General features: G+C 39.4%; 1 protein-coding gene across 3 annotated transcripts; it reads left to right on the top strand.

Moving 5' to 3' along the window:
- Window positions 1–4,225: 4,225 nt before the first annotated feature.
- Window positions 4,226–13,589, top strand: hepacama (hepatic and glial cell adhesion molecule a). 3 transcript variants are annotated; one of them, XM_044120591.1, is made up of 8 exons: window positions 4,226–4,449; window positions 7,041–7,388; window positions 7,791–8,072; window positions 9,783–9,873; window positions 10,110–10,177; window positions 10,255–10,278; window positions 11,348–11,418; window positions 12,064–13,589. In XM_044120591.1, exons 1-8 carry the CDS (start codon window positions 4,347–4,349, stop codon window positions 12,436–12,438), a joined length of 1,362 nt encoding a protein of 453 aa, XP_043976526.1. In that variant the 5' UTR covers window positions 4,226–4,346; the 3' UTR covers window positions 12,439–13,589. The 3 variants fall into 3 exon arrangements, with proteins under 3 accessions (XP_043976526.1, XP_043976528.1, XP_043976527.1); XM_044120593.1 differs by lacking the exon at window positions 10,255–10,278; XM_044120592.1 differs by lacking the exon at window positions 10,255–10,278 and having other exon boundaries at window positions 11,333–11,418.
- The last annotated feature ends 1,639 nt before the right edge of the window (window positions 13,590–15,228 follow it).

Genomic DNA, 15,228 nt, shown 5'->3' with positions numbered 1-15,228 from the left:
ATTCATCAGTCCAACATCCCAAAATGGGAAAAATATTGGACAGCCACAAGATGGTCATGATAGCTTTGGGAATCAAGAAAACTACCAACTGTGAACAGCAGAAATATGGACTTGTTTTTAAGGATGGCCAGAAAACAGCCATAAGGGGTTCTGTTTGCAATTTGGCAAAAGCCGTATTGGGGCAACAGCAAAGCTGTGTAAGACGTGTCTCTGGTCAGAGCTGAATCCCATGGACAATGGAAATTTTAGGTTTACATTCCAAACTCAATGGGTGAACACACCACCTCTACATTATAGCATGGTGGTAGCAGCGTCATGATGTGTGAATGCATTCTTCTGAGGGTACCAGTAATAAACAGTTTATGTGAAGATAGATGGGAATCTCATATTTGAAGAGACTTAAGAATGTGAACCTTCTACAATGTAATGATCTTAACATTGATCCAGAACTATGATGGGAATTATCATAGCATGGTCATGTCTAAAAATGGCCCAGTCAAAGTCCAGACCTGAAAAACTCATATTTTAATGAGCAGCCTGATTTATTTCTAGAAGAACGAATGTTGAAGGTGGTTTGGGAAAAATATCTACATAGGTGAGAAAGTCCAAGTGCGTGCCACACTTCAGATTTTCACTCATAGGAAAAAAAGTTTTGAATATTATGTATCCCTGTCATTCCCAGTTGCTCTCTACTTTGTGTTTTTCTGATATCATGAGGCCGTGACGCAACAGATGTGGAAAAAGGTCAAGCAGTATAAATAACTTCGCAAGGAGCCGTTTTCAATAATAGACGACTTATTACAATAAGGCTGGCTAAACCACAGAAGTGTACCTCCATTTCTCTTTATCTGCCGAGGCAGTCTTGTTCACTTTATGAGAAACAGGATAGTGCATCCTCAGTCTCCCTGTGCACCCACTCAGCCCACCCACACACATCTGAGCCACGCAGCACACTGCACAAACCCGAGCTGCACATACTTCCTCACACAGGAAGAACACAGCCCATACTTTAACATGCTCATCAACACTCGAGTCACTCATTCCCACCGTCTCTCATGCACACACACTGTCACACACGCAGACACACGTACGCAAATGATGGGCTGTGTCACCAGCTGTAGAGATAGGACAGCCGACATCTCGTTAGAAGTGGTTTGGCAATGGCAGAGTGCAAACACTTCCTTCTCTGGCTGACATTACTTCTCCTCCTCCTCCTCAATCTCATAAACATCCTCTACGGGTTTTATTTGGACCTATTCTTTTCTCCTACTCAGTCCCAGAGGTGCCATGGCCACGTTCTGCTGTCTCTTTAATGACTGTGGGTGAACAATCAATATTATGCACACCTCCAAACATAGCACAACACCCACTTTGCGCAGTAGATTGAATTCTGACAGTGAAGAGAAAGGCATAGTTTAAGGAGGAAAAAAAAAGCATTCACTTTGTCACAACCATATGTTAATCAGGAAGAGAAAATTTTGCCACCATGATTTATTTTTCTTTGCTTGTTTTTCCACTAATAAATGTCAAAGAAAAAAAAAAGCGCAGCTGAGAAATGTTGCATGGATTTCCACACTGAAGAGGAAACGTGCCAACCCTACTTTGTGTGTATTTGGGTTGATGGCATCACAGGAGGAACAAGAATCCAGAGCTTTAAGTGGTACCAGTCTACTTATACTCCTGTTTGAATCTTAACATGAGACTTCAAGAATATCTTTCTTTCTGATCCTCAAGCAATGAGATTGTTTCCCTTTTCTTCCTTCTCATATGAACTGAGAACATGCCATTGCAATGTTTGCCAACTCCAATGGCATGGGCAGACATAAAAGTTGGGACTTGAAAAATAATCTTATTGCAACACATTTACCAGGTTGCTTCTTATAGCAATTTGACTTTAAATAACCACTAAAGATCTTAGATAAAAATAAAAATAAATCCAGTTTTTACAGAGTAAGCCTTGGCTTCTTCTCAAAGTGCTTCTACATGTTTTATGATTGCCATAGTTTTCTAAAATCCATGCAATATTCTTACATATGGTGCTGATGAAGCCAATTAAATACATATAAAGAAAGAATTTTAAAAATAAATCTAAGTAGGAGGAAAAATCACAACATCGATATAATAGATCTCAGGTTAGTTGCTCCATATCATCAGAGACATGTTGAGTAAAACAGCCAAATAGAAAATCTTTTGAAAAACAACCTTGATACATTCAAACTTAATATAGGTTGATTTTACAAAAACGTCTGTTGGATTACTTCAGTGAGAACAACAATGGCTTCAGTCATGAGACATTAAGCTAAAACTGTCTGAATCTCTCGGTACGTTTCCCTTTCTGCCTTTTATGTCTGAGAAGAAGCGTCCCACTTGACTCAGAGACCATCGGGGGTTGAGAGGAGTGGCGAGGTCTGCTTTTTAGCGAGGGCAGATGTGAGGGGAAGAGGTTCGACTTTGATGGCACGGTACACAGGGGGCTGAACATTTGGGTGACTAAAGGAGTAGCTGCTCCCACAGTCCTGCAGCTCTTCGTCAACCATGATTCCCACTCTGGAGAGTGAGCGGTGACCTTTGTTTCCAACAAAATCCAGATTAAAAGAGAGAGACTGGACGTCAGAGAGATAGATCACTTATAATGGCTGCTCATTCATCAGACCACATGCAAAGACTTAAATATCTGGAATGAAATAATTCGACAAACTTAAAAAAAAAAAAAAAAAACATCTGTTAGTGGGCAAAAGATGTATGGTGTTAAAGTCTTTCAATTAAAGTTTTCTGCCTCGTCTGCTGCTTCGTTGGTCTTTTTGTTTTTTTCCAGCAGTGCGTTTGATGTTTTTCCTTCAGTTTTGCTCAGCTTTAATGTGAAAACATGGCCAAGGCTGTTCTTTTGATGCACCCCCTTCCCTACTGCTCACTTTGTTTCTCAGATGAGAAACTGCTGTCTTAATGCAGCCTCTACTCCACCTAGAGGACAAAGTAAGTATTAGCTCATTGTTTATCGTGGTTCGGTAATTTGCATCTCATTTTGTCATAAAATAAATTAACAGGCTGAGTACCTTGCAAAAGTATGCATCCCCTTTGAACTTTCCACATATGTGTAAGAAGTATTTATGGTTTTCAAAGTCAGTTTCATCAAATAAGACTCTAAAAGATGTTGGAGGTTTTTTTACCTCTGGATTCAAACTCTCTGACCAAAGACTTCAGCTTTCACTCCAATCACAGCAGAAAGTCTTTTAGGATGTTTCTCCCAGATTTGTAGCTGAAATACTTGGCCATTCTTGGCAAGATGGTTCAAGATCAGGAAAAAGTGGATGGAGAGCAGCTGTAAATTTCAAACTATGGATTTAGGCCTTCTAACACATACATATGATTTCATCCAAACTGGTCAGGTTTGGATGACCAGTTTGGTAATGGAGCAAAGGTTGACCTTTGCTCCATTACTGACTGTTACTGCCTCTAACAGGTTTTCTTCAGAATTGGCCTGTAATTAGCTCCATCCTTCAATCTTTCTTCCTTGTCCATGCTAATGAATATTTTCCCAAAAGGATGATGCTGCCACTACCATGTCTCACAGAGGGGATAGTGTGTCCAGGGTTATGTGCTCTTTTCGTTTAGCACACCATGTAGCGTTTTGCTGAGTCTCATGTATAGGCTACAGCAAAAAGAAATAAATTATGGTAAAATACATTAATGTTTGTGATTGAAATCTGACAAAATGTTGAAACGTTCAAGGTGTAGAAGAAGGAAATTAACAAGGCACTGTAATATACCACTGATGTACCTGGTAAAAGGCTGGAATAGAAAATAGTCTTCATAGATTTACTTTCTTTGGTTAACTGCGTGTTTACACGGAGTGTGCTTTATACAGTGAATAAGCACAGAACAGTGAGACAAAAGCAGCCCAAAAAGGCACTTTGCGTGTTTCTTTAAGAGTTACTGATTTATTCAAACCAGTCGCAAAGCAAAAACATTAACATTTAATTCTGTTTGTAGATTACGAGGCTTCAAAAGCGAACAAACACAGCAAGTCCTGTTTAAAACACGTTTTCCTTTCATCTCCTACTTTTAAAGATCAAAGTTAGGAAGAAAAGAAGGGCTGATCTACTCCAAACACACTGTCTCTGTGTCACATGAACACACACACACATACACACACACACACACACGCCCGCACACACAGTTGGCTGTTGTTGGCTGTGAGTGGGGTGCTGTGGGGAGAGTGGGGCTCAGTGTGACCAGGCAGAGGCCAGCGTCGCAGGCAGTGGAGAGAGTGCTGTGCCGCAGAGACGTGCCCGGGGTGGATAAACCATGCTCACTGAGCGGGAGAAACACTCTGCCCAGGACACAAGATGAAGGTAGAGAGGAAGCCCTCCTCTAAATTCAGCAACTTCAGGGACATTCCTCCACTGTTGACGTTCTTCGGCCTCTGCCTCCTCCTCATCCTCTTCACGGGTAGGTACCGATATTTGCTGTCCAATCAAGAAAGTTAACCAAACTAACAGAACATTTGAACCAGTTGTCACATGAAGGGTGCTAACTTCTTTTTTTTTTAAATCCCTGACATCATTCTTCAAATGGAAATAAGCGAGAGGTTAAATGAGTCTAAGAGATTTTGCCTTTTGTGTCCGTGCGCTTTGTCTCTGAATGGGTTTGCTGAGTTCCCACTTTGTGCCCAAAGGGAACTTGAAGAGGCCATTAAGAGAGTTTATGAAGAGGACAATACAAAGTCAAGAATGATGATTAGGAACAGTTAATATTTTTAAGTGCTCGTTCCAGACGACTAACCGAGAAAAATAAATTTTACAACAGTACCATGGGCCCAGTTTACCCAAGCAGGCCACATTTGGTTAGAATCACTGGATCCTGTGTCTATCTCCAGCTTCACCAGTGACAAAGAATTTCTCTCTGTAAGCCTCTCTCTCTTTCTCTTTCTCTTTTTCTCTTTCTCTCTCTTGCTCGCTCTTTTCAAGGGAGGAAACTCATTGCAACAATCGTGCCCTTTGTGTTATTGCCTTGGCAACTCTTGTCAAGGGGACCAAACGGTTACCACAGCAATGAGGCGATGCCCTGCTAACTGCTTCTCTGTAAAAGAGCGTCGCAGACTCTCCCTCTCTCACGGGCTGATCTCTCCATCAGCCCGTGGAGCCGAACAGTAGGATGCCCTCCATCAGGCTCGCAGCCAATGTACGGGCCTCCATGTGTCCAGCTACGGCTGAGTTATAGCTACCTCCACTGTGAACATAATGGCTTTGCTTTGTTTGGTTTCCCAGACAGGGTTCCACTACAAAGGTAAAATGTGACTTACAATATTAAGCCTTATCCCCATAAGCCCCTAGGAGGTGGGCAATAACAGGGGAACACAAATCAAAATTAGTACAAGGTTTGTTCTCTCTCTCTGAGAGGTCATGAGAAATTCCAGCAGTGAGTTTCTGAGAAGCAGATTAGCGATTGAGATGCATAGGATCAAATAAAAACATGCGTGTCATTAAGTCAGTCTCTGGAGCACTTCGCTTCACTCCCTGAAGAGGAAGTTGTTATAATCAAAAAAAGAGAGCTCTTCTGAAAAGTTTCACATCTTTTTAAGTGGCATTCCCCCCACCCCTGCATAACCTTTTCATCCTCTGATTTTTGAATTATTTGTTTCTAACACCCTCACGTTGGCCACCTTCCAAAAAGCTTAAAAGAAAAGAAATTGTTCATGATACGAGAGGTCAACTTAATTAGTTCATGACAGTTGCTCATCGCTGTAGGTGTGCCAAACTTGCCACGAGGCAAGAAATATGTAGATGATTTGCTGTCGATAACAACACAAAACCTGAACAGCGAACGACTCTTTCAAAAAGTGTGGGGGCAGAAACGTCAGCAGCTATCTTTAGACTACATGTTGGACTTTGCAGATCAGCTTCAGGGTCTATAATGCAATATGACACACTGAAATCAAGCAGGGGCAACAGAAAGGGATAATATTCCAGAAAAATAAATGATTTTATTGTACAGATTAAAAACAAACAGCTACACCAAAGGAATGTTCCCTTCAAGGTTTCTTTGTACTGAGTTTCTTACCTCTTCCTTGTCTTCTGCTAATTTTGTGTCGAGGTAAGCTCTAATTGTTCTTTTACTTTCTTGAAAAGTCCCAGTTTAATTCTTGTTTAGCTCTGTGTTCATTTCTGATTTTATTATTTCTCACCTTCCCACCGTTAATCTGATCAGATTTTTCCTCTGCTGCACAACATTTCCCCAACTATTCGCAGCCGGTTTTCATGCTGCTCATCAACAAGTGACAGATAAAGCCTGTCACTTTCCTCGAGGGTTGGGAGAACGTTAATCAGAGAAGCAAGCAGGGGGGTCTACAGTGACTCTGGAGGAGCAGTAGAAATCCATAGCTCGCATGGTGTTGTGGTGATCCGTTTCCTCTGCAGAGACAGGCAGGCTTGTCGTGCATCACAGGATCATGGACGATCCTGAAGCAACACTGATTTATTTTGTGAAGAAAAGCTGAAAGCTCACATTCCTGCAGGATGATGAGCCTAAAAGTTTCAGCCATATTGGCAGTTAAATGGTGTAGTTCCAACAATGTTCATTTTTTAGATTATTTCACTGAGAATCTGCGACAACAACATATAGCAAATTATTATAAAACACAATGTCCATTCGATCTGAAACGTTTCTGCTATTTTATGACCCAAAACTTTCAGTCACTAAATAAATAGGAGACAAATTCTCAAAAGATCTGCAGCAGCAGCCGCATAAAGGTGATTCAGCAAAGTGTTGATTTAATGAAACTTAACACAATGCAAAGACAGATCACACTTTTCGGAATTTTATGAGTAAAATGAAAAAAGTTTACTATCCCCCTCTCCACAATTTAACACCACGTTGCAATTGCCTGTCACATAAAATGCCAATAAAATGAATAACTTTGTGGCCTTATTGTGAAAAAAAATAAATACTTAGGAAGTGAACCTGGTCTGAATACTCTCTCAACTGCACATTTTTCCATCAGTTCTTGACCTCGCCACTGTCACTGTGTCTCTGCCCTCCAGGTGGGGCACTCGGCGTGAACGTGACCAGCCAGACCCAAGTGGTGAGGGGCACGGTGGGCAGAGAGGCCCTCTTGTCGGTCAGCTACTCCAGCAGCAGCGCTGACAAGCCTGTCATCAAGTGGCAGGTCAAGAAGGACAAAGTAAAGCCTGTCACCGTCGTTCAGTCAATCGGCACAGAGATCATCGGAAACCTGAGGCCTGAGTATCGCCACCGAATCCAGGTGTTTGAGAACGGCTCCCTGCTGCTCCACAACCTGCAGCTGTCAGATGAAGGGACGTACGAGGTCGAAATCTCCATCACAGACGACACATTCACCGGAGAGCACTACATTAAGCTGACTGTGGATGGTATTCAGGCTAACTTTGTGCGCCACATTGGTTTTAAATAATGTACCAGGCTATTTGTTTTTAAGTAATATATTTATGTGTATATGTATGTATGTATGGAAAGAAAACATTGTCAAACAGTGTGATTGCAATATGGGTTTATGGGCTGTGTTAGTGAGTTTCCTATCATAAGAGATTCACTCTCAAATGCAGCTCAAAACAGAATATCATCAAAAAAATTAATGTTTTTTTGTCACTTATTTTACATAGTGAAATAGATTAGTGGAGCTCAATAATATATAATATATTTTACGTTCCCCATGAGACACAATCATCAAAATTGCAAGAAATACAGGCTTGAAATACTTATATAAGTGACCAGTTTTTGCTGTACTTGTACTTTGCTCCTGTTGTCTTCCTCAGTTCCTGTGTCAAAACCTTACATCCAGATGATGGCTTCTTCCGTCCTGGAGTACAGCGAGCATTTCCACCTCCACTGCTCCCACGATAACGGCACAAAGCCCACATACAGTTGGCTGAAAGGAGGGAAGGTGCTGACCAATGACTCACGACTTCTGCTTTCACACGACCAGAAGGTGTTGACCATCTCACGCGTCCTGATGTCCGATGACGACATCTATGCCTGCACAGTGGAGAACCCCATCAGCAGCACGAAGAGCGTCGCCGTTCGGCTCACCGTCTACAGTAGGTGACATGTTACTCTGCTTTAATAACACAAGAGCAAAAGAGGAAGGAGGTGACGGACGATCAAAACCTTTTGAGTAGAGCTGGGTAATTTGGCCTAAACGCATCAGAAGACATAAGCAAATACTGAGAAATGAAAATGTTACATGAATGAAAAATATGCTTTTGGAAACTACCATTGCTACTTGATGACATTTGTGCTGAAATCCCTCAAACATTTTACATTGTATTTGCTCCTATAAATGTAAATCTGCCTATTCACATATCAGGGATAAAACCGTAAGTCTACCTTTTCAAAACATTTCAAGCTTCACACTGTCAATGTTGCTCATACTAACAAATTTTAATATTTCTCAGGAGAGACTAACTGCTGGTTGGGCATTATATTTGCAAATTGCTTTCAACAACAACACAATTGATCAGAATCAATGTTTGACTCTCCCTGGTTCAGTTAAATGGAAAATCCCAGATATCATAAATATGTGGAAGAGAGGCGGCAGCTTTTGTGTGATTTTTTAATTTTATTTTTATTAAAAGTATATTAATCACTTAATTTGAGGGGGATTATAGCAACAGCTGTATAACAAAAGTTATATTTTAAAGCAAATTGAATAAGTTCTGCATGACTGTGAGCTTTCATGAGATTTTTTGCTAAGTGGCTGAAGAAATAAATGAATGTTTACTTTAAGTATGCTTTCTAAATGTTGGCTCTTTAACTTCTAGCTAAAACCACAAGCACTTGTGGAGGAACACAACTTATGATTTTGAGATGAATAACACGTTGATATTTAGACTTCATGTTTTTAAGTTAGCTTAAGCAAAGGTTTGCAGAGTTGTACATTTTTAGGTATGTAGAACATCCCATGAGTTTGGAAGCCTTTTATCATGTCGGAATTTAAAAAAATAAAATAAAAAAATAAAAAAATAATAAAAAAACATGCATACATACATACAGTGGAAAAGCAGCCGAAGTTCAAGGAAAGTTTTTGTAAAACATACAGAAAGCTGAAAGAAAGCCTTAAGACCACCTTACTTTACAGAAGCAAACCATACAAAAAAGGAAGTGTTTCTCAGGACTTTCAGTACTTTGTTTACAAACCGTTCATTTTCAGGGGGCCCATCAAAGCAATTATCAACTCACGGCAGGCAGGACACAGGCATGCCGGCCTCCCTAACAATGTTGTTGACGACGAGTGCAAATCCCGGCTGTGTTCGTAAGAGCGACGCCTCAGAGCGGCTGTTATGGGGCGCCAGGGCAGAACTGCAAACCAGGCTGGGAGAGATGGGCGGGGGGCGTCTAATCCAATGAATGAAGAGCTATTTGTGAAGAGGGAGACGGAAAAGGAGGCAGGTGGGGAGAGCGCTTTGCCTCAGTGAGCCTCAGTAATTCTGACTTCATTATTGCTGTACTGTTATGTGATGCAGCATGAGCAGATTGCTACAGGCCCTCCGACATGCTACACACTTCCTCTGCATGCATAGAAGCGCCACACAAAATCTCAGAGTGACTCCCCTTTTGTCCACCGCGTCCAAGTCATGCCAGCGGAGTCCCAGTAAGACGAAAAGAAATGCAACAAAAGAACTGACCAGACAGGTTTCAGATTTAATTACAGCAGCTACGGTATGTTTAAAAGGCAGAACTTTAATTACACTTTTATTAATGCCTTTCTTTCTATGTTTTCCTTTTTTCTGTCTACCACTCTGGTTTAGGACGGAGCTCGTTATACATCATCCTGTCCACCGGGGGCATATTCCTCCTAATCACCCTGGTGACAGTGTGTGCTTGCTGGAAACCTTCCAAGTAGGAGCTGTTCTTTTATCTTCCCCCCTTCTTTTCCAACACTTTTCCTCTCAGCTTGTTTTTCCTTCTACTCTGAGAGGCTTTGATAAAGCGAACAATAATGTGACAAGAATTTCAAGTAGCTCAGTTGTGAAGTGAAAAAAAAAAAGCCATGATATTTGCTGTGTCTGAGTTTATCAGAAAGTTTAAGTTATTTTTTTTAGCATAAGTGGATGTTTCTTTGGTGTTTGTTGCAGAAAGAAGCATCGACCTGTTCCCCAAAGAGCTCCTATCTACATGGAGCAAAGTGAAAATGGCCATGATGGTGAGAAACAGTTTAACTTTATCCTTTTTGAAGCTGTAAGGAAGATTTAAATTATGTTATTTTTTATCTGGGAATAGGTTTGATCCAAGCATCACTTACAAGTCAGTGTAATCCCAACTCCTTGTAGACTAGAGTCTATATTAGCTTAAACAATGAATCCTCCTTTAACAACACAGTGTGATGTATGGATACCACTAATTACTGTTGGTGCGTATTTAACAGATAACAAAGGTCTTAGTAGAAGCACTCTGCTGCCATCTAGTGGTTGTAGTTAAGCCCAGTTATTCTCAAATTGGCTTGCACAGTAAATACGCAAGTGTGTATGTGTTCTTGGTGTTATATTCTGCTCTGTTCATACATATCTTAAAACTTACTCAGTTTTAAGATATGGTAAATAACTAAATTCAGGAAATAAATAGCATATCTAAAATGAGAAGAGTGTCAATCAAACATTTGTGACCAGTATCCAATCTCCAGTGTTTGCAAAGTCTTGTCCTCCTAAAACCGATTTTTACCCATTTCTACTTACAGACAGAATTCAACAGAATTCAAAATATAAATCTTGTTACTACGAACAGTTATAATTTTTTTATTCAAGGAACAGAGACAAAGTTGAACTGCGAGAGTGAAGGAGCAGCTACAATTTAAACTTGTGTTGGCAATCAGCACAATGAGCTCCGTCAGCAGCTACAAACTAGACTTTCTGTCCTATCCCACCTAGAATGTAGACACTTACCTTAGCTCGGATATTTCCAAAAACGCTGCCAACATTTCCAAATCCAGTATGTTCCAAAAAGTACAAAATAAGAAAACCTTATCATGACATGTTTCACCTTGCTGCAAATCACTTGTTTGAAGAAATCTTGTGATTTGCTGCAAACTGAGGAGGTATAAACCTCCACAAGGTATGAACTGAAGTTCTGTGACAGACAACTTCATTTTGTAGCTCAACAATTTGGGTATGAAGCTGCCTTGTTTGAAAGACCTGAATACAGGCAGGCATGCAGGAGGGAGGTCAAATTACCTACACTACTAAAAGTACAGATCATAAATGTACATGATAAACTACAGTCCTGGACACAATGGCAGAAACGACCAGAACTACTAAACTACCAAATAACAGCATTTCGTGATTATGCCTAAATCATGTAATAGGATTGTCTTTTGCAGTTGATGTGGTGCCAAAGCCAAGTACGCTTGGTCGAAGGAGCCCCATGCCTCTTTATGTTCTCAACGAAGATGTAAGTCACTCATTTATTTACAAGACCTCTATTTAGGATTGCTACATCTTCATGTTGTCTCTCTTTGAGACTGAACCTGACTAAAAGCATTAAGCAAAATCTAAGCATGCCCACAAGCACAGTGGTAGCATCCTGTCGAGTTAAAAATGATCATTTATAATGTATGACCCATAAAGTGCTGCGTATTTCTACTCATTGTTTTTTGTTTTTTTTTTGTAACTTTTGACTTAAAAGAAGAGTTGCATAAAGAATTTTAATTGTCAGACAATCTTTGGGGGGGAAAAAGGCAATTGGATCAGATTGAGTCATAAAATGAAAATTAGGACTAAATTTGTTTAGTAAAAGTTTTAATCTGAACTATTTGAACTATTTAAAAAAAGCTTTTACGTTATGCCACGTTGGGATTTTACAGGATGAACGAACACAAAGTGACAAAATGTTAAGCTGAAGGGAAAAGACTGCTGGTTTTTCTTTTTTTTTTTTTACAAAAATCTGAAAATTTTATTTTGTGGTTGTATTCAGTCCCTTACTGTTAAACAGAATAGAATAGAATAGAATAGAATGGACAAAAGATTAAAATTTTAACCAAAAAAATTAAGTTAAACACATTTATCACGTGCATGTTTTTTTCTTTTATCATTTCAGGAGACTCTGGAGCATCTGGAAGAATCCTCTGGCAACACTGCTGTCCAATCAGAAATTAATATCCCTGCCGCCTATGTTCCAGTCCTCCCCCCGACCACCAACAGAACTGAGCGACCGATCTGGTCCGCGCCCCGCCGGTACCCCCGCAGCCCGTCTCCTCTGGCACAGCCTCTCCCTCAGCCCCTCCCCATGCCCCTGATACGTCCTGTCTGCTCTCCGGCTCGCTCCCCGGCGAACTCTCCGGGATCGTCCCCCCGCAGTTTCAGCCCGGTGAGGAGGGTCCGTCCTCCAGTGGGCATCCCAGTCAGCCACCTGCCTGTGGAGGCAGAGTGCACAGACCCCAGCGATCAGACTCTCAACTCCTCACAGCACTGACAGCCGTATGGAAAATAGTTTTCACCCTGAGATATGTGAAAGTTTAGTTTGGGTTCCATGTTCTAGGTTAACAAATGGGTTCACTTCTTTCTTTTTTTTTTCCTCGTGTCGGTATTTATGATGCACTTCTTTATGGCTATGCACAAAAAATTTTAAGATTCTCTCTTAAATATGGTTCAGTCTTCAGGTCTATGCAGATCTGCTTGTTTCCATATTGTGAGTTTTTGATTTAGAAAAAATTTTATAAAATACAGAACAAAGTCCCAGCCATATTTATTGGCATCCATAAAAAGCCTTATACTGAATTTGAATTTTATTTTAAGCAGCTTAGTTAAGCCAAATGATTAATCTGAGTGTAATTATTCAGTTAGGAAAATAAATCCTATGTTGCAAAACAATTGTTTCAATCAAATATATTTATCAGGCATCTCTGCTGTTGGTCTCGTCTAATAGCACATCTAATAGTGATCTAATAGAGAATAGATCAGAGCATGCATAAAGAGGGATATTTAACTCATCCTTTTTGCATATTACCCAGAATCCTTAACTGTCTTTTTCACCTCATAGATTTTAAGTTCTCCAGATTTTTATTTAATATGTTAAATGTGATTCCATTCACTCTAGTAAAGTTCTCAGGGACTATGGAAGAAAAACAGTCCCACACCATCACAGATCCTCCACCATACAGTGGGGGTGTTTTTCTACTATTTCTTTCTTCAAGATTCTCCAAGTATAAATAAAAAAAAAAATGGCTCCAGTTAGATTTATTTTAGGACAGTCGGTTGAGTTGGCACTGGTGATTTTGTTAACAATTGCTTCTTAAGATATTTTCTAGCACTGAATAAGTATACTCATATCGAAGGTCAATTTAAAAAATAATCAGAGTAAAATCTGCAGAACAAAATAGGGTGCCACTAAATGTGCCACCCGTAATGTGGCATCCACACAAATGTATAAGTCGATAGTTTTATGTTTTTTTAATTATTTGCTCTTTGTGTTGTTTATTTTTCTTTCAAGACATTAAACACACGTTCTTTTTTTCTCCACATTAGGTCACTTTATAACATAAAGATAAAAAGAATATTGTTATATGTTGTATCTTCTTATGTAATTGTGACAATAAATCCTGCAGCTCCTGCAAGTTAAACCGCCTGGTTTATTTTCTGAAGCTTATTTCAAATAACCAAACATGTGACACAATAAAATGTTTGTTAAAACATCTTAAACTTTCTTTTGTTATCCTGAGAAAATTTAAAGCAAGTTGGCTGGTTTGTAATGTTGCTGTAATACTTCTTCAGTCCGTTAGGTGTCACCAAAACATTTCAACTGGTTGGGCAACACTGCATAACAAGTAACTCTTACAGGATTGTCTGCTTTTTACCAACCTTTACATTTGACCCAAAAGGTATAACAAATGACATTTTGAGCAGGTTTTATCTGTCTTTATGGTTTTTTTTTTCATTTAAACATTTTTTTGTTCTCTAAATCTAATTTGTATACAAAAATTTTCTGACTTGTGATATGGATGTCCTAAATACAAAAACAAATCACATGGAGATATCTCTCCAAGAGGATAATTCACACAGATAATACAGAGAACACTGAGTTTTGACATAGCAGGATATACAAATCTTAATGAGAATAAGACTTGAATAACAAGAGAATAAAGTGCAGTGCACAGAGGAAAGTACACAAGAAGTAAAATAGAAATTAAACACAAAGGAAAGAATAAATGAACTCCACAAAACTGGTCCATACGTACTTGTTTAATTAGAGAAAAAGTAAAGAGGTAATGGCACAAGTAGCTCCTTTAGTGGCTTCATCTAGAAGAGAAGCACAACTAAACACATAAACTCTGAGCAGGTAGTCCAATTTATGCCTAATAGATGTCAATAACTTTGATTTTCAAGTTTATTCAAATTGAGACACGATTTGTTGTAGTGAGAGTGTTATCTTTTAAGCTTTCGTTTTTGTCTTATTTTATCAAAAGTAAGTTTTTTCCTCCCACAAAAATGATAATAATTTGATTGCACTATTTTGTATTTACGCTACGATTTAAACTTTTGTTCGATGATCTGAAATAATAAATGTGACCAAAAAAAAAAAAAAACTAAAACAGTAGAAATCCCCAAGAGGACAGCTCTGTCTGTATATCTATGTTAAGAGGGAGTTCTGTATACCAGCTCTGTTGTAAATTGAGCTTTTGTCTTTAGCACTGTGGCCCCCGGGGTCCTGTTGTGTGCATGTTTGTGCATGTGAGTCCCTGTCAAGCAGTAGTGAGGAGTAACACCAGCAAATTTTTTTCTGCCCTGAATAAACAACCCAGTCGCACCTCAAAATAGTCAATAGCAAGAAAAGTAAATTCGTTGACTTGCCTCCAAAAGCTTGAAATCCACTTCAAGTGCATGTAAAATAAATGAACACAGCAAATAACACTCTTCTTACATTTCATAGAAAAACTCAATAGAGGGCTCCAGAATTGTGGAGCTAATTTTGAAGTTTTTGATATTTGGTGCTTTCAAAATGATCCATCCATCCAAACAACATGCAGATGTTTTAAATCATCTGGTTTCATTTTAGAAAAAAAAATTACTCTAGGTGTGACCAATTTACACACCGCATTTCACATCTGTCTCAATATGAAATAGACCAGGTCTCAGAAATCTCAGGTTGCATTTTAAAGATGCTCGATTCGGTGTATGATACTCAAATGAGATGAAGTTGAGTAAATGTGCTTTTGAATTGGAAAGCAGATACAAACTTCAGTATTGTTAAACAGAATTATTTACC

This window comes from Gambusia affinis, linkage group LG06, assembly GCF_019740435.1.
Source record: "Gambusia affinis linkage group LG06, SWU_Gaff_1.0, whole genome shotgun sequence".
Taxonomy (NCBI): domain Eukaryota; kingdom Metazoa; phylum Chordata; class Actinopteri; order Cyprinodontiformes; family Poeciliidae; genus Gambusia; species Gambusia affinis.
Note: the sequence above shows the minus strand (reverse complement) of the source record. Positions and strands in the feature narration are given on the sequence as shown.

Coding starts and splice junctions, on each gene's coding strand:
- hepacama (XM_044120591.1), top strand. CDS start 4,347: ATGAAGGTAGAGAGGAAGCCCTCCTCTAAATTCAGCAACTTCAGGGAC. Junction 10,178..10,254: donor AAGTGAAAATGGCCATGATG/GTGAGAAACAGT, acceptor ATCTGGGAATAG/GTTTGATCCAAGCATCACTT. Junction 11,419..12,063: donor TTTATGTTCTCAACGAAGAT/GTAAGTCACTCA, acceptor TTATCATTTCAG/GAGACTCTGGAGCATCTGGA.